General features: G+C 38.6%; 1 protein-coding gene across 8 annotated transcripts in view; it reads right to left on the bottom strand.

Moving 5' to 3' along the window:
* The window catches only part of LOC121856631 (protein PRRC2C-like), a 74,501-nt gene that overhangs the window by 40,056 nt on the left and 9,454 nt on the right, over positions 1-24,991 (bottom strand). For 6 of the 8 annotated variants that reach the window (XM_042352330.1, XM_042352285.1, XM_042352337.1 and 3 more), the window contains exons 2-6: positions 20,499-20,634; positions 13,394-13,663; positions 11,569-11,686; positions 10,751-11,371; positions 4,690-4,785 (exon numbers count right to left, since the gene is read on the bottom strand). In XM_042352330.1, the coding sequence (XP_042208264.1) occupies positions 4,690-4,785; positions 10,751-11,371; positions 11,569-11,686; positions 13,394-13,663; positions 20,499-20,579 (1,186 nt within the window). In that variant the 5' untranslated portion in view covers positions 20,580-20,634. The remainder of the gene's footprint in view (positions 1-4,689; positions 4,786-10,750; positions 11,372-11,568; positions 11,687-13,393; positions 13,664-20,498; positions 20,635-24,991) is intronic. The other 2 variants (XM_042352319.1, XM_042352325.1) reach the window with 2 other exon arrangements.

Genomic DNA, 24,991 nt, shown 5'->3' with positions numbered 1-24,991 from the left:
GCAAACACAAAAGGGATATACATTCCTTTGTAAGCAAGTAAAAATGTACACCCCGTCCACAAATGTTATTAGCGGATTCGGTGTTTCGAGGCCATTTTGAGAGCCTAACCACCGCGAATTTGGGGGGCCCCCTGCACTATAAAGATAAAAATAAGAACAAATAAGTGTAGGGGTATACACTATTGTATGTGGAAGACCAATGTTTATGTGTGAGCAGCTGACAGAGGGGTGGGGGGATAGCATGGGTGGTTCCCTCCCCCTCTCTCCCATAAGATTCCTTTTACACTTCTTTATGCAATTCCACCACAATTCTCATATAATTTAGGATAATTTGGAGCCAGGATGATAAAATATTATCCTAAAAGAATCAACTTTCCTGAAAAAATAATCCCACATTGAAAACCATGAGTCATTGTTTACAAAGAGCAAACAGCTGATCGGCTTACCACAATGTCTGTCTTCAACACTTAGTCAATTAGTACAGTACAGTTGTGTATTTATCACCACTTAATAAATACTACAGTAGTGTCTTTACCACCAGTTAGGTAATATTGTAGTGTAAAGTGTTATGTATCTGCATATACCCTGGTTTATTCTTTAATCATTTGTCTAAGTACAAGTAGCCAAATGAGTCCTCATATAACACTCAAAGTTAGTAAATAACATTTTTAAGAAGGTATCAAATACTATACAGTGTGTTATAGTGACCCCTGTTATAAGCTGGTCTACTGAAAGCTCACATGAATGCATCTGAGTAAACAACCTTCTGATACAGCTTATCCTTTTAATTTCAAGTCATATTACAAATTACATACAGTACTGTATTTTTCTTTATTACTGAAGATGTTATATTAATCTTGATGAAAAGCCATGTGGCCAATGATTTGTGAATATAATACTAAATAAATAAATAAATAAACCTGACAAACGTGGCAACACCTGATCAGCCTCAGCCTGCTTACAAACTCAAGTGTCTTAGTTCTCAGTAGGCCTACCGTATAGCAAATCTGATTTGAATACTGTACAGTATTCAGTAAATGTGGTTCATTTCATTAGATTTTTATTTTATTTAATCTTCCCCATTTTTTATATTATTATTTCTGGTGACCAGAGCATCTCAGAGTCCGATATATCGAGGTTTTACTGTATATGGTACACATTTTTGCCGTAGGGTTGATATACAGTATTCTAAGTGGATGGAAGCAATACAACATGGGTAGTGTTGGGGTGAAACAAAGGTACAGACACAGTCAGATCATGCCTCAACAGCAAAATATATAATTACTGTATTGCAATGGTAATGTCCATCAATATATTGGACGTGTACAGTATTGTGATTAGGAAACCCTGTTCAGAGCTAAGAGGATGGATGGGTATTAAGTATTGGTGGGTAAGCTGAGACAGTTTGGGCATGTGGAGAAAAGGGAGAAGAAAAACTGGGACAAGATTTGCATGAATCAGAATGTATCGGGGTTGGTCAAGAATGACATGGGGATTGGTTAAGCCCCGTCTACTCTATCAGTTTCCACCTGTGGTGTCCGAGCACGCTACTCGTACGTCTCGAAGCACGGTACAGACCGCTGACCAGCAGTTTGGCCGTTCACACATATACTGACTCCCCTATCCAGTGTGTGGGTGGCTGCTACCCATGTAGGTAGGGCAATGGCTCCTAGACCCAATCGCCATCGCAAAGCAACATTATTATGTGTTCTGACCGCCTCCCTTGTGATAGAAAGCAAGAAGTGTACACAATGCAAAACATGGGTGATACAGTGGCACTTAGACAAAAACAGGGGAAGCTATAATCAAATATTCAGTGAAATGAAACTTGGCGAGGCAAATGATGTCAGGCACTACATTCGTATGACACCAGACATGTATCAATTCCTACTTGGTACAGTAACCCCTCTGATTGCAAAGGTTAACACACACGTGAGACTTGATTGGTGCAGGGGCACAACTGGAAGCTACACTGCAGTTCCTGGCAACAGGATGCAGTTCTGCTTCTTTGACAAGAGTATCATCTTTAGTTTCTTCTTGTACTGGCTAAGCAGGGCGTTTATTTTTTTCTTTACCATATCAAGCGTGCATTTAAGATTCAGTGCTTTAACAAGTATAGGTCATTATATGCTATGGTTTTCTTATTTCTCCTCTTGTAGGCCTCACAATTTACCTGCCACAAACAGGGATGATCCCTATACTTCTTGATTAAATGTATTGTGAGGTCTTTTATCCATTCAAATGGAACATCATTAACTGTTTCCTGTTGTGCAGTGTTGCCGGATAATATAGACCATATTATGAACCTTGTGACATTATAAACGACTTAGCAACATAGGTATAACGAAGTAAATCCAGGAGACTTTCAGGCCATTTTTTTCGATAAGTTTGAACATTCTGATGATATCCCACTACAGTGGTCACTCGGTTAACGAACACAAGTTGTTCCACAGTATCGTTAGTTAACCGAAAATTTCGTTAACCGAATCCATTGTTTCAATGGGATATTGGGTAATTGGCTCCAGCTCACAGAAAAGTACATACAAAGTAAAAAAAAAAAAAAATGCAGTAAAGTACACTTACTTTGAGGTGTGTATGTAGAAGGTTCCTGGTTGATGATGATGGTGGGAATTAGAAGTGGGGGGTGGAGGAGAAGGGAGAAGAGAAGGCAGTGGGGGTGGAAGAGAAATCACCCCATGCTTAATGCAGTAATTTCACCAATAAAATTTTAAGTTCACTAGGTGTAATTCAAGATTATTTTATTTAAATCAACACTGCACTGCGCTATTCATTATCAATATGTTAACTAAATTTCAGAATGACCAATAATTTTAATGTAAAAATGCAAATATATTCAAGACACCAACAAAATCGATGTTCACTCCACTGTCAACAAAGCCAAACTGACGCCTGGTAGCCGAGTTAAGCGGCAGATGGGCGCACAAAAACTAGTTCCCTGTACTGCATATATTATCAATATGCTAACTAAATTTTAAAATGACTAATAATTTTAATATAAAAAAAATACAAAAATATCAATGAGCACAATTTTCTTGATATTTACTCCACTGGAAATGATTGCAAACATAGAACAGATTACTGAATTGGCAGACTAGCCCGTCAGCTGATCAGGTGATGCTCACAACAAAACATGTTGTTCGTAAGGATTTCGTTAATCGAAGTTTTGTTCGTTAACCGAAATTTCATTAATAGAACCGTTCGTTAACCGAGGGACCACTGTATATTACCCATCTGGCACACAGCTAAAATATCTGGTGAAACCCAGACTTTTTCTGGCCGTCTGGCAGCAGTGCTGTAGCCGTAGGTGTCAGGTGCCCAAACACGAATATATCGGTCGTTCGTGAACTACCTCGTTCAGGGATGGTGCTTCGGTTGCTGGCGTCTACACGTCAATTTTCCGGGTGCTCGCCGCTACCGTGCTCGTACACCACGGGTGGGAACTGATAATGTAGACGTGGCTTTAGAAATGATCTCGGGTTGGTTTCTAAAAGGTTGTACCAGATGTCCCCTTATCACAGAGATATAATCATATTCATTAAACACCAACAGTAGCTCTACAAGATAAAGGAGGACTGCTCAGGGACCGTTATGTCACGATATGCCCAAGTTGATAATGTTCATCTCCATTTAAAGCTCTTGGTGCATCACTATACAAAAATTAAAAATTTCTTTCTTAAATACGATTATACAGTACAATACATTTTACGAATGCAAAAATTATTAGTGAATGTTTTGTTATAATAAATTAAAAATCTTGAAAAATTTTCTTGTAGCAGTGTTTGGTCACTAAATTCTAAATATGAATTTTCCCACCAAATGTAATGGATACCAATCAATATTCAAATTTTCTTAATTTTTATAACAAATCTAACTACTAATTAAGACAAATCAATAAAACTGGCAAAAACGTATATATTTTTTGAATACTGTACTTCTAAGTTACCTACAGTGTATCAGCCCAATTTAAGTACGGTAATTATAATTTCGATATACTGGAAGTATCTGTCACCTCGTTGATTACGTAGTACTGTAATCCAAAAGATTCCCAACGTAGGCACCATTGTGTAACTTTTTAACGCAAATCCCACTTGCCAGCTTCAGTCCTGATTTTTATTTAAATGATTACTGTATTCTTCCTATGAAATAAGTCAATTTTCATTCATTTAATTGATAGCTACATTATCTGGCATCATCATGATACATTAACGATATAATTTAAAAAAAACTTCAGTTGGAAAACGAATAAGACAATAAAGTGCTCTAGATTGAGTAAAATTTGCTTACATTGGGCATACTGTCCCATCATCTAATCACAAAACGACACGTCATATCAGTAGGCAATGATTATCTTGGATATAAATAAAAAATGCACTACAGTCTATTGCATTAATCTTCCATCACTATCAGTCTATTACACTATGGTTTTCAATACCAATATTCAAGTGTTCCCAAATACTCTCTTTCTCTTCTGTTTTTCACTCTCTAAGGCATGTACTGTACACTCACCATATTCCAACTCTCGTATCCCACTTTAATTTGATCCATATTGATGTGGAATTGACCCTCTTGACCTATATCATGCAACTCCATGTCCATTAGTGATCAGCACCATCACATCCAATTTTAATTTAATTTTATATTACTATTTTAAAGAAAAATGAAACTAACCATTAAATGTACTCGTGGTCTGTGGGCTGGGCAGGCGCTCATCCTGCGGCAGCTGTGCCACACCACGACCCCCACCCTGGATCCAGCTGCCCTCGGCTGCAATATGAATTTAATAAGGAAACACATACTTGGGTCGTAATTAAGTTGACAAAGAGAAGCCAAGTGCAGCAATTAAGTACTAATACAAAAACTATAATGTAATGTAAAATTTATTTGGAGTTAATACTGTTTAAAAAAAAAAAAGGGTGCAGCCACACATCATATCCAAAATGAAACTTGGGTATGAAGCACAAGAATGTTTAGTGCTAAAGATGAAAAACACCACAAACAATGTGAATGAGGAGTCTGGAACTAAACGAGTAGAGGAAATTACCTTGAATATAGCAATTTCAAAGAGGAAATGTTTTTTAAATATGATAAAAATATATAACTTGCCAATTTACATCAGGGATATAGTTATTTCCTGAAATTGTGATGTTTATATGTTTGATGTAAACAGGAAAGGTTTATCACAGACCCAAGTGTTATAACTGGTATATACTGTACGTTCCCAGGCCAACGGTTTGGCAGCAAAAAATTACATTAACAGCCATTCCTCGACTTACGACCACCCGGACATACGACCCCCCCAGTCGTACCAAAAAATTTTCAAATTACATATTTTCGAGTCCTGACGTTAGTGAGTGCGCGGTGTGCTAAGAAAATGAGAGACCCAATTTAAATTTTCTTTGTATTATCTTCGCATTTTCGACTTACAACCTGGACTTGGGTCCCTAACCCCGTCCTAAGTTGAGGAGTGGCTGTATATCAGACAGGCACAACGACAGGCACAACGTATTTGTTAATAAATAACGTTTTATTGAAACATCGTAAATATAACCAACATAAATTGGTGACCAGCTGTAAGGGAAAATTGAAGATGACTGTACACTCAGTGTGTACAGGTACTTAGAGATATGTTTGGCAACACTAAGGGGGGAAAATGTAACAGTAAGTGCAAATACAGATCAAGCAGATATGCGCTTTACTTCTATATCTTGGTAAAGAAAAACCAGGTGCATAAATGGGCAAAAGATTCAGCATGATCCACCCTTTAGGATGTAAACAGACAAAAGCAATCCAGTGACTGGCTCAAATTCACTATTACAGTAAGTTCTCACTAACGACGGGGTTACGTTCCTAAAAATGCGACGTTATACGAAACAACGTTAAGCGGATCAATTTTCCCCATAAGAAATAGATAAAATACGAGTTATGTTCCTGAGCTTCCCCTTGCCCCATGAAATACACTACATGTACAGAAAATCATGGCCATTTTTAAGAAAATAATGCATACATATACAACTACCTGTACTCACCGATGGGCTGAGGTGGTAGAGCGAGTGTGTGGTGGGTAGTGAAGCGGAGGAGGAGGGTGGCGAGTCACTGAGAGGGCGATGCACAGTAAAATGTAGTCTGTGACGACGCAAAACGGCGTAGTATCAAATTTTCGGTCTCAAAGTTTATCGACGTACAGTCGACCCTCGTTAATTCGGACCCCTTTAATCCGGATTTCGGATAAATCGGACGAAATCTGAACTGTCCATATCAAATTTCTGGTTCTGGGATTGTCCCAGTTGCAATTTCAAATTCTGTGTCACTACCAAGAAATAACAAAGTCCCTGGTGCACTCTAAGATTAAGAGAAAACGGACAACTCAGGAGTGCTGAAGTGAGAGAAAACGGACTCCTATGACGGGGCACTCAAATAAACATACACATAGCTGTATAATGCAATATTAACCCCTAAATCGGTTAATTCGGACAATCGGCTAAAACGGACGCCCTTCCCCCCCATTAGTCCGTTTTAACGAGGGTCGACTGTAGTGCCAAAACAACATTAAGCGGGACGATGTTATACGAGTACTTACTGTATCCATGTCATTATAATTCCACCCAAACCTGTCCTCCACAAATGAGGCGCCTCGCATCGTATGGGTTATTGCCGCCAAAACTTGAAACTGAGAAAACTGCGTTTTAAAGTTTTTCTAACTTCAAATATGCATAACTTTGTAGTTTATTAAATACCGCATTCATTTTGAGGCACTTTGAAGCTAAAGGACTGTACTTGCAGATGGTAGGTTGCTCGTCATGAAGTAATGTACTGGGTTGTTGCAATGTTGACTTGAAGCAACAAAACTCCCACCCGCTAATGGCTTTTTTTACTTTAATTGATATCAGAGTGTAGAGCCCGATGGAGGGGCCGTGACGTAGATAGGAGACATTCACTGTCATTGGCCTAGACGGGGGAGGAGGCTGTATGCTGTGATTGGCCACTTGCTCCTCTCACTCACTGACGGGATGAGAGCATCTTACGACGTGAAAGCCAAGCCCATAATTTCCTGTCTGCCACAAATCGATGTTCTACCTTATTTTCAAAGGGCTTTCAACCTTATTTAAAGGTTAATAAGGAGACCTTATCAACTACCATCATATAGAGCTAGGCCGAAAATAGTGCTTTCCTACAAAAATACGTGTTTCTGAGAATGGTAAAAATTTAAAATTACATTAAGCTTTTTTCTAGCAAACAGGGCTTTGTTGATGAGCATGTTTTTCCTTTAAAAAGAAAAACTAAGATACATACAAGGACACATATTCCAGCTATTAAAATGCATTTTCATTCCACAAGAGGGGGAAATTGGAATCGGAAAGCAAACTAGTGGTTCCAGGAACATCAAATACACGATTGTAGTACTGTACTGTAATACAGGTTGTACCTCTCTAGTCCGGCACTCTGTGGTCCGGAACGATTTTAGTTTGCCCATGGAGAAAATAAATTTGAGTCTGGTACTTTCGATGTTTGGCAAAATTTTGCCTTATTTACCCTACCTTTTTGGCGAATTACTACCTGTAATAGAGCAACATCCTAATAAACCAACAAAAATAACACAGAAAAAGTTTTTATGTTCTACAGCTTCAGCTAGAGTTGAACCTGATGACTTAGCAACTTCGTCATCCGAGTAAAAAACAACATTGGCTGTCCTTATGTTTTAAACTTTACCACCACTGGTGGGTATAATTTTTGTTTTAAATTCAGAAACATAATTAAAACATATATGAACAGTAAATAAGTGTTGCTTTCAAATTCTTATGTAGAGTAATGACGATATGTTTTCACATGTGCGCACTTACATACACGCAGTCTCACTTTTTTTCTTTATCATTAATTGTTAGCTACTTTTATTGTTCATTTATTAAGATTAAATTACATTACAGAAAACAGCCATATTAATTGTTTTACATTAATTTTACTACAGCTACAACCAGGGTCCTATTTTCTTCAGTTTTATATGTAGAACCAGTCAGTCACGGGTGTAAACATAAACGAAAACAATGCAGTCTCGTCTCCTCGTGCGTTTCAATATTCTACGTATTATTAATGAATTGTATTGCTCATTTTGCACACAAACATTAATTCAATCAAAAAGACATTCAGTAATAAACAATAATGAAACTTTTGTACATAAGAGAAATGACACTGTTTACACGATTGTGCACATCTGAACGTTGGCGGGCCGCTCAAACCCGTAGAAATTTGAGTTTCCGCCGTCGAAATTGTAAATTGTGCAGTGTTTTTTTTGTGTGTCCAAATAAAAAACGTCGAATTAAAAACCACCAGTGAAAGTGGTGCTAGTGCTTCCAAGCGTAAGCACAAGTCACTATCTATCCAGGAAATAGGTGCATTTCTATGGTCTGGCACCAGTCAGGTCCCGAGGTTGCCAGACTAGAGGGGTACAACCTGTATCAGAGCTTTGAAGAAAGAGATTTCATTTATGAGCATGCCAATGGTGCAATGGTAATGTGGCTGCATGGTGTCGTGCCCTAGTGGTAGCTGTCACTATTGGGTCAACTTTACCTAATTTATGCATGTTTATCATTACAGTACTAGCTTTTTCAGCAAAACCGTGTCGAAGACTTTCCCAGTTTAATGTAAAGCACCTTAATATAGTCTACATTTATGATCGATTTGCTACTCATTAGTGCTCGAAATTTTTTACTACACCTCCACCTGACCAGCTACCTCAAAATACAGCATGCCAAAACATAAAACAATTGAATATGCATAAATCTTTACAGCTCAAATTAGTTAACAAAGTTAACTTAGACATGCACCCAGAGCAAAGGGGTCTACATGCAACTCCAAACTAAAGCAGTAACCATGTACTGAAAATGGATATGCTTGGATTGATATTACTTACTAAGCACCCAAACTTGGCCTGTAGAATGGTCAAATTTGCTGCAAAATATTGACAACAATCACAGTATTAAGTGACTTCCTATGTATCTCGGTTTTAATTGTGGCCAGAAGCAAATGAACACGTTCTCATACTCTCTTTTTTATATGAAAAAAAAATGACGTTCCAAGACATTTTTAACGAGTCTTAAGAATTTATTACCAGTGGCAGGGCGTACTTATATCTGGGAGCATACCAGCTAGCAGAAACAATGTTATTATGCATGTTACCAGGAATCCACTAAGTGAAATGTTAGAAATTCTGATAACATACAGATCAAATCAAGATTTTTTAATCTACCCCTTTATTGGTTATCTTCACCACAACAAGCAGCCTTAACACTGTGGATGATTACAATTCAACTACAGTAGGCTCTCGCCAATAAAGACTTCCACAATAACGGTAAGTTACAATAGATACCCATTTTCGATAATAACGTCTGGATTCTCTTGAATAACGGAGGTTTCGTGGGGAGCTTCCGAGCGCATCAAAGATACAGTTTGTTTGCCGCCATGTTGATGACGTAGTTGTCCGCTCCCACTCACTCTCACACACGCTCGGTGGAAAAGTGCTGCACCCAGGTGTGAGATTTTCGCCTCTATAACCAGTGCCAAGATGAAGAGACAGCAGCCAGCAGAGTTAATAAACCAAGTGTTGGAAACCATCCGCAGTATCCCAGCCCCAGGATTTCAAGAAGTGACTTGGAAAGATTTAGAAGAACTGATGCAGGAAGGTAACACAAATGACGTCGAAGATCTCCTGGAGGATGAAGAAGGTGGTGAGAGTGGTGATGCAGGGGAGATTGAGCAGAGGAAAGTGACGGCACAGAAGCTGTCACTCTTATTGGGTGTCTGTACCAGCCTTCAAGAGATGATGCAAGACATTGAGATTGACTCAGGTGAAATGGAGCAAATGATTGCATTTGTAAAATCTATTTCAAGAAAATACCAGAAGCAGTACAACGAGCGAGTGAATGCCCGGCAGCAGTCACTCATCACTCGCTTTCTTTCACAACGCCAGCCAGCCGAGGAAGACCAACAGAGAGAGGTTGAAGTTGAAGAAGACATTGATGACATTGGGGAAATGCCTGAAGATTTTGACTTTGCAGGGTTTGATGAAGTGTTAGTGGAAGTGGGTGAGCCGGATGCGAGAGGCCAGCGTGGGAACGGGGACAGAGATGGGGCCAGGGAAGTGGGCGGAGGTTCGACGCAATAGCCTCCATGCCCCGGCACAATCATCACACCGAGCACCTCAAAAACTCCCTCCCAGGTAAGTGTTATATTACTCAAATTCTTTATTTTGATGATTGAATAACAATTCTTTTTATTTCAGCTAACAAAAAGTGTTAGGAGGGCTTCAAAGGGGAAAAAGGGAGGTGAAATTCTTGGGGCAGCAGCACCAATAAACCCTTTTCACATGTATTTTAATGTCACACATATAACGTTTTTGCTAATAACAGCATTTTTCAGGCACCTATTAGACGTTATTGGCCAGAGCCTACTGTATCAGTGCAATCTTACTTGTACTGTACTATTCATGACATTTTTGCATTGTTCAACAATCGTTACCCCTGATCTAATGGGACATACCCCTCATTACGCTATCATGAGAATTATTTTATCAATGCATTACAAGCCATACAAATAACTGGGTCACCATTACAAAAATCTGTTACAAACCACCGATGCTATTTTAAACTTTTCGTTATTTTAATAGTGAAGCAGTCAATTCCAGGAGCATATATAAAAAATAAAATAATGACAACAAAGAAACCATTTACATACTTACTTTGTGGTCTTAAGCTGGGCCCAGGCCCATACTGCGGCGAAGACTCTGCTGGCGAGTTGCCACCACCAAGTTTGGGGAACTCCCGATGAAAAAACGGCGACTGTTGGACTGAGGAGGACTGTGGGGGCCCACCATCCAGTGGGACTGGTGCCCCGGGGGAACCACCAGGAATTGCCCCACCGGCTGCTGCACTGCTCCATGGCTTGTTGCTGTTGTTTAGATTGTTGTTCCCATTGCTTAGGTTGTTGGTGGGTGTAGAAGTGGTGTTGCTGCTGCTGTTTGTGGTGAGGTTGTTTGTGATGCTGGAGGTGGGGATGATGTTCGTGCCACTGCTGATTTTGTTGGTGGGTGAGCTGCTGTTGATGTTGTTGCTGATCAAGTTGCTGGTGCTTGTCGTTGCAGTACTGGTTGTGGAAGTGATAGATATGCTGCTTGCATTGGGGTTGTTGTTGATGTTTTTGTTTTTGTTGTTTGTGATGGTATTTCCGTTGCTGCTGCTGTTGGTGGGTGTTGTGGTACTGTTGTTGGTAATAATGGTGGGGGTGTTGAGGTTCACTCCACTGTTCCCACCATCCAGTACTGGACCTCCTCCACCACTGATTACTGAAAAAATATTGAAAACTTTCATTGAAATATATACAGTACTAGCCTTCCAAAATATTCTTGCCATCAATCTAAGACCAACCAGTGTTACCTATGCTTGCATACATTCTTGTATTTTTTTAATAACATACAAGCACTAGAAACAGATGTATTGCAAGCTCTGATAAGCATCTTTTGAGCTAAACACCTCATAACACAACAAAATGGATATTTACCGGGAGGTTGAGAATTTGGTGTTGAGCTTGTGCTGCTTCCTAGGTTGTTGTTGTTGTTGTTGTTGGTTGATACTTGGTTGCCCACATCCACACTCGTAGGTGCCCCTGCCCCGGGTGCCTGCCACATTAATCAAGTATTAGTGGAAACACAGTTACTGGTAAATTAAACAAAATACAGTCATCCCTTGGTTATCGCGATTTTCGTTATAACGCCTCCATCAAAATCTGCACACCTGCTGTTATAGCGCATTTTTCAGGCCAAGAATTTAGTTATCACGCAGTTGCCTCCAGGTGTATTGTTAACCCCTTGCTTCACCTACATCTATTGAGGATAAAATCTTTCACCTACAAATTGACAATAACACATTTGCTGTAATCAGACATATCTAAGTTGCCTCGACAATTGCAACCCCAGTTGCAATTTCAAATTCTGTGTCATGACTAAGGAATAACAAAGTCTCGGGTGCACTCTAAGATTGAGAGAAAACGGAGGACTCGGGCGTCCTGAAGCGATGAGAAAACGGACTCCTCCGACGGGGGTCTCAAATAAAGAAAGCATAGCTACATGTTTTGTGGACTACAGTATTGAGCGTACCCTTTTCATCACTTTGTAATAAACCTATCCATGCCTATGTGTGTTTATGATATTTACCATAACATTATATATATATATATATTTAGTGGGTCTAAATGGTCGTAAAATGGGAAAATTGGGGTTGGGTCTTGGGTGCCTGGAACCAATTAGAATAAAGTCCCGAGGTTCTGTACTTTCATTATCGTTTTTTTATCACGCACTCGGCGCGGTCCCAATTAGGCGTGATAACCAAGGGATGACATGGTTCTATCTCTTTAAGCATACTAAAAAATTATTTCTTTACAAGGTATAGTAATGGAAAGATAGACATTGTCCTATTATTATGGTCTGCTCTACTGGTATATAAAAAGGACTGTATACACAACTAATCTTCTGGAATAACTTTTTCCTTCATATGTTATACTGACATCAACCAATCAAGTCTTAACAATGCAGTCGTGAATCCCATATACTGCAAGAAGAAAAATAACGGAGATTGACAATTCATTTTAAGATTACAAGGTACTGTACTCACTTATATTAACTACAGTAAAACCTTGATTAACTGACTTTCAGATTAACCGCCGATCCCAGACCCCTTAAAAAAAAAAATAATTACGGGGATTAGCCCACTCGGGCACAGGTCACTGACCCACATCAGGGCCTGGGGGGCGATAATGTAATAATAATAATAAAAAAGAACCATAAAGAAATGCAAAAATGAAAAAAAATCAAGAGTAAGAAACAATATACCTGTATGACTGTATGTATGTTGTGTTGTTAATAGTAAGAGAAACAATTGAGACACTGCAATTGTGTGTAAATGAGGCAGAATGTCAGATAAGCAACCTGGGACTTGGTCACAAGTTTCGTGATGCCATATGTTCTTTGACTTTTCCATTTTTTATTCACGGTTTCTGTGCTGGTTCATATTTATTTACTAAAGTGGATAATGTTTTAAAGCAAATTCTATTGAAATATGAATGGCAAATGAACAAAAGTGAATAGAGGGAATTAAATGAGGTAGGTTAGGGAAAGGTACTTTGAAAAGGTGTTTTATTTCCGTAGACTTTATGTACCATTAACCGATTTTTTGATTATCCGTCGGCCCCTTCCCCCCATATGTGGGCGGTTAATCGAGGTTTTACTGTATATACTTTTTTCACTCTTGAAAACCCGAATTCAAAATTGTAAGAACGTGTATAAGCCAAGACCTCATCAATTATGGGAGAGTAAGACATGACCCCATACCTTTAGAGTGAGGTCGAGTGGTGGTGTTGGTGTTGGTGTCACCTCCTGAGGAGTGGATGACCCATCGGGGGTCATCTCCTCCGCCTTGCTGCCCCATCCTTGCCCACCAGCTGGTACCAGATTCACGTTAGGATCGTTACCACTATTCTCCGCCTTCAGGCTTGGCAAGTTAGCAGGAGGAGGCACGCGCCGTACAGACGCCACTTTACCCAGGCTTTGCATGCCATGTTTCTGGATTACAGTTTTTTGGGTGGTTTCAATAGACTTGCCCTGCAGAAAATAAAAATGGAATTATAAATCAACCTAAAATCTATTTCATTTTTAAGGGGTAATACATATAGTTATAAATTGTAATAAATCCTGAGTTCTCATCCACAATGTCTAAGAGTTGAAACAAATTTCATGAAAGAAAATGTTTTTAAAAAAAATACAGTACACAGTTCTATAAATGGATAATTTTTTACAATGACTGTGATACTGTATGTACATAATTTGGGTTTCTTGAAAGGTCATAAAAGGTAACCAACCCTTCAAATACAATACTTAGGTCTTATCTTGAGGAAAACTTCTACAAGGTTTCAAAAAAAGGTCCCAGTTAGATTAATTACCAGTATAGACAGTCATAAACATACAGATGCAAAATTGCCACAGTCTTGGTTTCACCCTTATGAAATTTTTTTTAGTAAAAAGCCAACTGGAGAAGTGAACGATCATTAGAAACCGATAAAAGATTTATGATTTAATTTACAGTCAATGTAAGAGGTGTCTCTAAACCCTCTTCCAGTTTATTTAAACCCAAATCCAACATGAAGCTAGCAATCTTTCATCTCATACACACTATTAATATCCTTCTACAAACCTCAAACATTACCTAGTACAGTTGCCAACCCATCAAATTAATTCCTCCATCTTTTATTTCTGATGGTATAAACATTAAACAGCCCTTATCTTAATTTCTTCTGTTACAGCTACAACGCCAAGCTACTAACATTAAACAGCCCTTATCTTAATTTCTTCTGTTACAGCTACAATGCCATGCTACTAACATTAAACAGCCCTTATCTTAATTTCTTCTGTTACAGCTACAACGCCAAGCTACTAACATTAAACAGCCCTTATCTTAATTTCTTCTGTTACAGCTACAATGCCATGCTACTAACATTAAACAGCCCTTATCTTAATTTCTTCTGTTACAGCTACAACGCCAAGCTACTAACATTAAACAGCCCTTATCTTAATTTCTTCTGTTACAGCTACAACGCCATGCTACTAACATTAAACAGCCCTTATCTTAATTTCTTCTGTTACAGCTACAACGCCATGCTACTAACATTAAACAGCCCTTATCTTAATTTCTTCTGTTACAGCTACAACGCCATGCTACTAACATTAAACAGCCCTTATCTTAATTTCTTCTGTTACAGCTACAACGCCAAGCTACTAACATTAAACAGCCCTTATCTTACTTTCTTCTGTTACAGCTACAACGCCATGCTACTAACATTAAACAGCCCTTATCTTACTTTCTTCTGTTACAGCTACAACGCCATGCTACTAACATTAAACAGCCCTTATCTTAATTTCTTCTGTTACAGCTACAACACCAAGCTACTAACATTAAACAGCCCTTATCTTACTTTCTTCTGTTACAGCTACAACGCCATGCTACTAACATTAAACAGCCCTTATCTTACTTTCTTCTGTTACAGCTACAACGCCAAGCTACTAACATTAAACAGCCCATATCTTACTTTCTTCTATTTACAACTACAACGCCAAGCTACTAACATTAAAGCAGCTACCCTCTTACTTTCTTCTGTATTTACAACTACAGCAGCAAGCTACTAACGTAAACAGCCCTTATCTTACTTTCTTCTGTTACCCAGCTACAACGCATGCTAACATTAAGCCCTTATTTTAATTTCTTCTGTTACAACTACAACGCCAAGCTACTAACATTAAACAGCCCTTATCTTACTTTCTTCTGTTACAGCTACAACGCCAAGCTACTAACATTAAACAGCCCTTATTTTACTTTCTTCTGTTACAGCTACAACGCCAAGCTACTAACATTAAACAGCCCTTATCTTACTTTCTTCTGTTACAGCTACAACGCCAAGCTACTAACATTAAACAGCCCTTATCTTACTTTCTTCTGTTACAGCTACAATGCCAAGCTACTAACATTAAACAGCCCTTATCTTACTTTCTTCTGTTACAGCTACAACGCCAAGCTACTAACATTAAACAGCCCTTATTTTACTTTCTTCTGTTACAGCTACAACGCCAAGCTACTAACATTAAACAGCCCTTATCTTACTTTCTTCTGTTACAGCTACAACGCCAAGCTACTAACATTAAACAGCCCTTATTTTATTTCTTTCTTCGTTACAGCTATAAACGCCAAGCGCCAACATTAAAACAGCCCTCTTATCTTTATTTCTTCATATAGTTTACAATTAGTTACTAACACGGTAAACAGCCCTTATCTTATTTTCTTCTGTTACAGCTACAACGCCCATGCTACTAACACAACAGCTCCTTATCTTACTTTCTGTTACAGCCATAACGCCAAGCTACTAACATTAAACAGCCCTTATCTTACTTTTCTTCTGTTACAGCATAAACGCCAAGCTTTCATTAACATTAAACAGTCTTTATCTTACTTTCTTCTGTTACAGCCATAACGCCATGCTACTACCATTAAAACAGCCCTTATTTTACTTTTCTTCTTGTTATAAGTTACAACGCCATGCTACTAACATTAAACAGCCTTTATTTTAATTTCTTCTTCTGTTACAGCTACAACGCCAAGCTACTAACAACATTAAACAGCCTTGGTTTTACTTTCTGTTACAGCTTACAACGCCAATACTAACATTAAACAGCCCTTATCTTACTTTCTTCTGTTACAGCTACAACGCCATGCTACTAACATTAAACAGCCCTTATCTTACTTTCTTCTGTTACAGCTACAACGCCAAGCTACTAACATTAAACAGCCCTTATCTTACTTTCTTCTGTTACAGCTACAACGCCAAGCTACTAACATTAAACAGCCCTTATCTTACTTTCTTCTGTTACAGCTACAACGCCATGCTACTAACATTAAACAGCCCTTATCTTACTTTCTTCTGTTACAGCTACAACGCCATGCTACTAACATTAAACAGCCCATATTTTACTTTCTTCTGTTACAGCTACAACGCCAAGCTACTAACATTAAACAGCCCTTATCTTACTTTCTTCTGTTACAGCTACAACGCCATGCTACTACAGTAGAAGTCCAAAAATCCGGACTGCTTGGGGATTGGGTCGGTCCGGATTTTCGGATTTTCCGGATTCTCAGGCAGTACTTTTAAAATTAAAATTTAAGGAGGAATAAAGAAGAGATGAACAGGTACATTTTGATAGTTTATTCATTAGCAAATATAGCATGCTTCATTTATCAAAACGAGCAGTTTTAATGAAAAAGCTGTGAATTCTAGAATTTTATTCTTTGCCTTTTTGATATCATAAATTGTAGACTTTCCAATGTCGTATGTTTCCATTAGAACAGTATTGCTCACACCACGTACTAGTTTCTTAATTATTTCAAGTTTGTCACTCAATTTCAACGTGTTCTTCTTTCTCTTCACACAACGAAGTTTATCTACTTTAGGAGCCATTATTATGGGCTTGTACAGTAATCTGTAAATGGAAAGAGTAGGACTCAAAATATTGTTCTATTCATACTGTGCTTGATATAATGCATTCACGGAAATGTAATATTTTTGCTAAAATGACGTACGTATTACAGTGGAAAGTGGGATCAAATCGTGACGAAAACAATGACTTTCGCTTTCTTTCGTTCAAAAGATGTTACCGTAATCACTTTTCGAATGGTTTAGTTAAAAAACTGTTGTACTGTATTACAATAATATTCTATCCTAATTGACTTGAATAAATACTACGATACCATATTTCTGAATATTTTCATTAAAATCCATCAAAATCATTTTCTTTGTCATCGTCTGCAGCACCAAACAGCTTCTCCCAGTCCTCTCCTTGAACAGGGCTAGAGGGTACGTGTTTTTCGAATCGTTTTCAGTTAAAAAACTATTACATCACACGTATATTTTACCTAAACTGCGCCTGAATGAATATATTCTCGGAAATAAATAGTAGTTTTGCTGAAACGTGATGTATTTCAATGTAAAATAGGATAAAATACATGTCGAAAACAAAAGACTTTACCTAAGCTTCCGATGTTCTTGAGATGTTACTCGTTTTTTTAATAGTTTTCGGTTAAAATTCTGTTATATTACAATGATATTCTATTCATACTGTGCTTGATATAATACATTCACGGAAATGTAATATTTTTGCTGAAATTACGTACGTATTAAAGTGGAAAGTGGGATAAAATCGTGACGAAAACAATGACTTTCGCTTTCTTTCGTTCAAAAGATGTTACCGTAATCGCTTTTCGAATGGTTTAGTTAAAAAACTGTTGTATTACAATAATATTCCCTCCTAATTGACTTGAATAAATACTTGAATGGAAATATACAATATTTTTGTTGAAACTACCCGCGTTTCAGTGTAAAGTGTTGTAATAATAAATGGTAAACAATTTGCCTTCGGCACTCGTGTTTCAGTTTATAGGACGTAGAGCGTTTTTACTGAAGGTTTTGTTGTTCGCTTACCCTCAAAAATGTGGGTCGAACTATAAACGAGGAATATCATAAATTAACGATTTCTTGGTCAAAAAATCAGGGTCGACAGATAAACGAGGGGGGGGGGGTTATAGATGAGTATATACGGTATGTTGTCACAGTTTGATTGCTCGTTTTAAAGTGGAGACCACGTGGTCGTTGTTGTCGCTGTGCAGCTGTGGCGCTCACGCATGCGCACATACACACAAAAGCCCGCTAAAAAAATAAATAAAAAATAATTAGTTTTTCTAAAGTCCGGATTCTCGGGTGGTCCGGATTTTTGGACTTTTACTGTAACATTAAACAGCCCTTATCTTACTTTCTTCTGTTACAGCTACAACGCCATGCTACTAACACTCTTGAACAAAATTATTAAAAAATAAATAAAAAATATATTAAATAAGAGTGAATTGTTACTTGATCACTTCCATCTCTCGCCACTACTGCTCTAGAAAATCATTAATATTAACTGATAAAAAAAAATAAGAATGAACTGATAGGTAGAATGTGACTTGTTCACCCTGTAATATTGTACAGTAGTATGTTTATTTGAGTTCAATGAGAGGTGATACTAGCAATGGTGTTTGGCCACTGCTCCACAACCAGCCCAAAAAACATTGATTGACAAGTCATAGGTAAATTATCGGTTTGTCGTGCATCTGGCTGCAACATGTCAGAAATTACAGGGGAGGTTGGGGTCACCAAGTAGACTGTGAAATGCTGGTTAACCCTCTGGGAAGTCTGGGAACTTGAGTACTGTATTTTGATGGTTTGCTGGCATTTTATATATTAAAATTACTGTACTAATTTTGGGGTGTAATGTAAACAGAAGATATTTGAACTCTTAATTCATATAAATGATGTAATGTACTTTTAGGCCGGTGAGACCACAATTGGCAGGCGAGAAGGACAGTGGACAAGCTATTGAGATTCTGTACGACCTGTTGGTAAATATTAAAAATTTTGTGATCTGCACCCTTGTATTCAATATTTCTCCTCATACCAACGTTATTATAAATATTTAATTACCAACGTTTAAAGGCTGAACAAATGAGAAATAAGGAAATGAATTGCACATTACAGTAAAAGTCCAAAAATCCGGAACACCCGAGAATCCGGACTTTTCGAAAACTCAAACTTAACTTTTTTTTTTAAATTTAGCTGGCTTGTGTGTGTGTGTGTGTGTGTGCATGCGTGAGCGCCACAGCTGCACAGCAACAACAAGCGACCACGCGGTCGCCACTTTAAAACGAGCAATCAAACTGTGACAATGTATGTAATTTTGAGTCCTACTCTTTCCATTTACAGAGTACTGTACAAGCCCATAATAATGGCTCCTATAGTAGATAAACTTCGTTGTGTGAAGAGAAAGAAGAACACGTTGAAATTGAGTGACAAACTTGAAATAATTAAGAAACTAGAACGTGGTGTGAGCAATACTGTTCTAATGGAAACAAACGACATTGGAAAGTCTACAATTTATGATATAAAAAAGGCAAAGACTAAAATTCTAGAATTCACAGCTTTTTCATTAAAACTGCTCGTTTTGATAAATGAAGCATGCTATATTTGCTAATGAATAAACTATCAAAATGTACCTGTTCATCTCTTCTTTATTTCTCTTGAAATTTGAATTTTAAAAGTAGTGCCTGAGAATCCAGAAAATCCGGACCGACCCAATCCCCAAGCAGTCCGGATTTTTGGACTTCTACTGTATTATAAATGTAAAATAATGGTTCTCATCTATTACTCTTTCAGGCATGTAAACTCAAGATAATACACTTCAATGAGAAAAAATTTAAATTACATAGACGTATACATTCTTTCCTTCTCCATTAATTTCCCTGCTTTCTGATGAGCAGTTTGCATCACATACCACCATTCCCTCATCTCCCCGCGTGATTTACCATACAGAAAGGACCCAGAAAGGCGCAGGGGTTAATTGGTGGAGTGGATGATTACTTGTGACTGCAACTGTACTTGCTCATCCTGATTTCCATCAGACCCTAACGTCATACTTTAATTGGTATAGTGCACACTTTTTTATTAGTTAATCAAATTATATATACCCAATTATAATTTGTTTTTATAAATTCCATGTAACTCCATAAATTTTAGAGTTATTGTTTGCAGTTGGAACACTTTAGGAATTACTTCTTCAAAATATCGTTTGGACAGGTTCATCACTTGTACTGTCTGCACCTCAATTACAAACACTAAATGATGACATAAATATCAAGATGTTTCAAAGAATAAATCTGCATTCTAAACTATTCTACTACTGTACAAATAAAAATTAAAAATCTTATCTACAAAACAATTTTAAAAGTCCACACATCAGGTGATTCCATCAAGCTGGCAGGCAGCCAGTTCACATGTGCTGTACCTTAATTACTAGAAATACTTGCCTTAAATATATTATTTATGTTCAATGACTGGAACTTCTTTGATTTCTCCCCCTTTGCTTGTGACCCGGACGATGCTGACATGCTGATCACAGACGCTCATTTAGATGCTGAGGAACCCGTGGAACGAACCACTAAGCTGAAAAGGAAGAAAAAGGCTTTGAAGTGTGATTTCTTTTATGTTTAAATATTTTCTTGCTTAATACTAGGTGGTCAGAATTTACATACTCCCTTTATGCATTATTCATACTGGTGTAATCAGCGTCCAAAAGGGGAGGAGGGGAAGGGAACTTACACAGTTAAGTTTTAGGTACAGTACAATATGTACTAAATTGTCTCAATTTTGATGATCTTATTTAATAACTTTCAATTATGGTTATATAATAAGCAATACAGTACATTAATAAGAAATTACAGTATTGTATATAAAATAAAAATAATGCAAAAGGCGGCCCCCCCCCCCCAAAGAAAGGACTATAAAACATCCTATTAAGCGATGTTTTTTGTCATGGTAATCCCATTGTGAAAGAGGGCCCAAATCTGCTTCACCTCTCCTTCCACACATGGCAACAACAGTATGTCCATCCTCAGAAATCACTTAATGTTCTGCCCATTCATATACACTACTACAGTACAGTATGTATACAGGTACTTCTCGATTTACACGTGGGTTACGTCTTGAAGAGGTCATGTAAATCAAATTTCGTGCAAAAAAAAAAAAAGTGAGTGAGAGGCGTCTGAGGCAAGATGGGAGTGTGCATCAGCCCCGTTTATACACACTTACAACTCATTCTGACTCCTCCGACTCCATCTCTGACCAACACCAGTGAAACCGTTGCTTGATATACAGCCCCTTTGGCACAAGTACACACACCGCATTGAAAATCATCACTTAGAACTGCTTATCAGTCGTCATTTTCATCAATTTAAAAAAAATAAAATCTGTATAAGAAGGTGAAGTCTTTAATACAGCACTCATTTTATACACCTGGTCACCTCCACGTCTAGGGGGCTGCAGTGTTTACATTCTTTCTCTTGTTTTTGTCGGTGTGACAACGACGGGGGAAATATTTTCCAACAGAAGGTAAGCAAATGTAAACATGTATATCAACGTCTAAATAAAACAAAAAAAATCTTTATTTAAAAAAAAAAAAAATTAAAACTAAAAAAAAAAAAAAACTCGGTAAAAATCAGTTGAATTAAATTTTTGGTAAGCAAATAATAAAAATCACAATAAACTGTAAATATCTAAATATCATGTCCAGTAAAACAGTCAAAAGCATTTTATTCATCTTCAAATCCTGAGAACTCGTCACTGTTGGATTCAACACCAAGCTCTGAATCATCATCACTACTGTCAGTCTCATACAACAAGTTGTCTTCAGTGCCATCCATGGCATTATTGATACACGTTGACAACCCTTTATCCAAAATTCCAAAAACCGAGAGTTTTTTTGTGGGCAATTTTTTTTTTACAGGGATTAGCCCACCCGGGCATAGATCACTGACCCACATCGGGGCCTGGGGGGCGAAAATGTAATAGTAATAATAATTATAATAATTATTCATAGTATACTGTAAATAAATTTTTTATAAAAAATACACCAACACAAAATAATAATGATGACAATAATAATAATAAAAAATATAATAATAAAATTAATAATAATAATAATAACAATAATACTGCAATAATAAAATAATAATAATAATAATAATAAAGAAATACAAGAATGAAAAAAGATCAAAAGTGAGAAACATGACCTAGACCTATGAAGAAGAATTATTATTATTATAATTTTTATTATATTTTTCTGAGCTAACTTTGTTTTTGTTTGCAAACTTAAGCCATTTCGTTTCATGAAGCGAAAACACCAACAAGCAGTTCCTTTTGAAGTCATCCACCCTCCTCCTCCCTCCGCTTGGGTAAGCGGCGCGGTAAGGTTGCGCAGTGTGTGTCTTTGTTGCGTTATCACTGACGTCATATGACGTATCGGACTGTGATTGGCCATGCATCCCTACCCCCCTCTGCTGCTAGCTGTAATTGGCTTAAAGTATTATGACGTGACCACCCCGGGGAGGGAGGGAGGGAGGGAGGGAGGGAGGGAGGAGAGACGATGCTTGACCTAGCTGCGGCAGTTTCATCCCTCAAGGCCACACCGTGTAAACGCGCATCCATTGTTCCGTAAAATGGCTTCCGCCGGACCACCACCGCCCCCAGAGAGAGACCTTTCCTTACCTGGACCCAGCGGCACTAAGCCAAAGAAGACACGACGTTCCTTAAGCTACGAGGTGAAGTACCAAATTGTTCAAGATTTGGAGAAAGGAAGACGGCAAGTTGATCTCGCGCGCCAGCATGGCGTCAACGAATCTACGATTCGCACGATCAAGAAGGATGCAGCCAAGATCAAAGAGCACATGAAAATCACAAAGTCTGCAGGTGCTTCATCTATCAGGTATTGCCAGAACAGGGTGCTGGCAAAAGTGGAAAATTTGCTGGCGAGTTATTTGGTTCGTCAGGCGCGACGCAACATGGCGGTGGACACGCGCTCAGTGCAGGAGTACGCACGTGAGCTATACGCAGCAGTGTCACGTAAGCTGGGAATTGCAGAGCCCAAACCCTTCAATGCTTCCTCTGGTTGGCTGCATAGGTTTAAGAAGAGGAACAAGATCACCAACATCAACATTGGTGGTGAGGAAGCGAGTGCTGACCGTGTGGCGGCTAGAGATTTTCCTCCGTTCTTACGTGAGATTATGGAGGAAGGACAGTACACCGACGACCAGGTGTTTAACATGGACGAATCTGGTCTTTTCTGGAAAAAGTTACCTTCCAAGACCTTCGTTGTCCAGTCTGCCAGCAAGGTAAGGGGTCGGAAGTTGCAGAAGGAACGCATCACCGTCCTGTTTACCACCAATGCCTCCGGTACCTGTAAACCAAAGTTATCGGTGATTCACACAGCCCGCAAGCCGCACGCCTACAAGAATATGGACATGAACAAGCTTAATGTCCACTGGCTAACCGCACGTAAGGCGTGGATGTCCTCTTCTCTGTCCCTCTTCTGGTTTGACAACTGTTTTGTTCCCGACGTGAAGAAATTCTGCGAGCAACAGAATGTTTCATTCAATATTTTGTTGCTCCTTGACAACGCACCTGGACACTCGCCCCTACTTATGGATCGTCACCCCAACGTAAAAGTGGTCTTCCTTCCTCCCAACACTACGTCATTAATCCAGCCCATGGACCAGGAGTTGATCTGCAATGTTAAAGCTGCGTACTCTGCAAAGAAGTTCAAGCTGCTGAACGACTCTACCAACACCAAGGATGAGTTGCGTAAGCTGGGTGACACCGACAGCGAGAGCAAAAGCGACGAGGACAAGGAACAAGAGGCGGTGACTCAAGAACTTCTCGTCAAACAATTTTGGAAGAAGTTTACCGTTAAACAAGCTGTAGACTTCTTGGTGGAGGCATGGGATCTGCTGACTATTGCTACGATTCGTCACGCATGGAGACATGTGTTGCATGGCATACCAGGTGAGAGGAGGAGTGAACCTGTGACTGGTGAGGTTCAGACTGTTGCAGTAGCAGTGGACCTTGCCAGAGAAGCTGCGCTCAATATTACAGCTGAAGGCTTCTCCGAGACCACCAACGAAGACATCCTGGAGGTGATCAGAGATCCTGAAGTGACTGCCGACGAGATGTTGGAAGAAGAACACGCCAGTGAAGAGGAGGAAGAAGGTGCGTCATTCTCCGAAGAACCTAGTTTAAGTCATAGTGATATTAAGTGTGCCATAGAGTTTGCAGAGAAAATTAAGTCCGTCCTTTCCCGCGACAATGACGATGAACGCTATGAAGTCTTCCATACCCGGCTGGTGCAGGCTATGGAGCCGTACATCACGGTGTATCATGACAACATCAACGCCAGCCGTCAGCAAAGCATAACCGAGTTCTTCGCCCGCAACCCACCACAGCCAGCCCAAGCCAGTGATAGTGAAAGTGAAGTTGACTTTGAGGGATTTGTCAGGGAAGCCCTGACAACTGTAAGTGACAGTGATGGTGATTCACCTGAGGGCCAGTAATCTGCCCTCTGCCTCGGAACCAGCCTCCATCCCCATATGCCGACCCATCTCTTCTATAACCGTAAGTGTTACATCTAACTTTTAGTTTCTCTAACTTAACCTTCATTTTTCCTATGTTAACCTTTATCTTTCCTAACCTAACCTCTTCTATATTACTTGTTTTTTCATACCATCATAAAGTTAAGATAGAATTTTTACTACAACATAGTTATGTGTCGTCAAAAAGTGGAGTTTGGGGGTCGGGCTGGTTTCTATTGGAATTAATCCCATATGTTCTGTTGTTCACTTAACGCGGATTTCACTTAACGCGGGACCCTCTGGGTTCAATTGACCGCGTTAAGTGGGGTACAACTGTGTGTGTGTGTGTATATAATATATATATATATATATATATATATATATATATATATATATATATA

This window comes from Homarus americanus, unplaced genomic scaffold (genome assembly GCF_018991925.1).
Source record: "Homarus americanus isolate GMGI-L3 unplaced genomic scaffold, GMGI_Hamer_2.0 scaffold1024, whole genome shotgun sequence".
NCBI classification, from domain to species: domain Eukaryota; kingdom Metazoa; phylum Arthropoda; class Malacostraca; order Decapoda; family Nephropidae; genus Homarus; species Homarus americanus.
The sequence above is the reverse complement of the archived record's forward strand: the minus strand, read 5'-3'. Positions and strand labels throughout refer to the sequence as shown.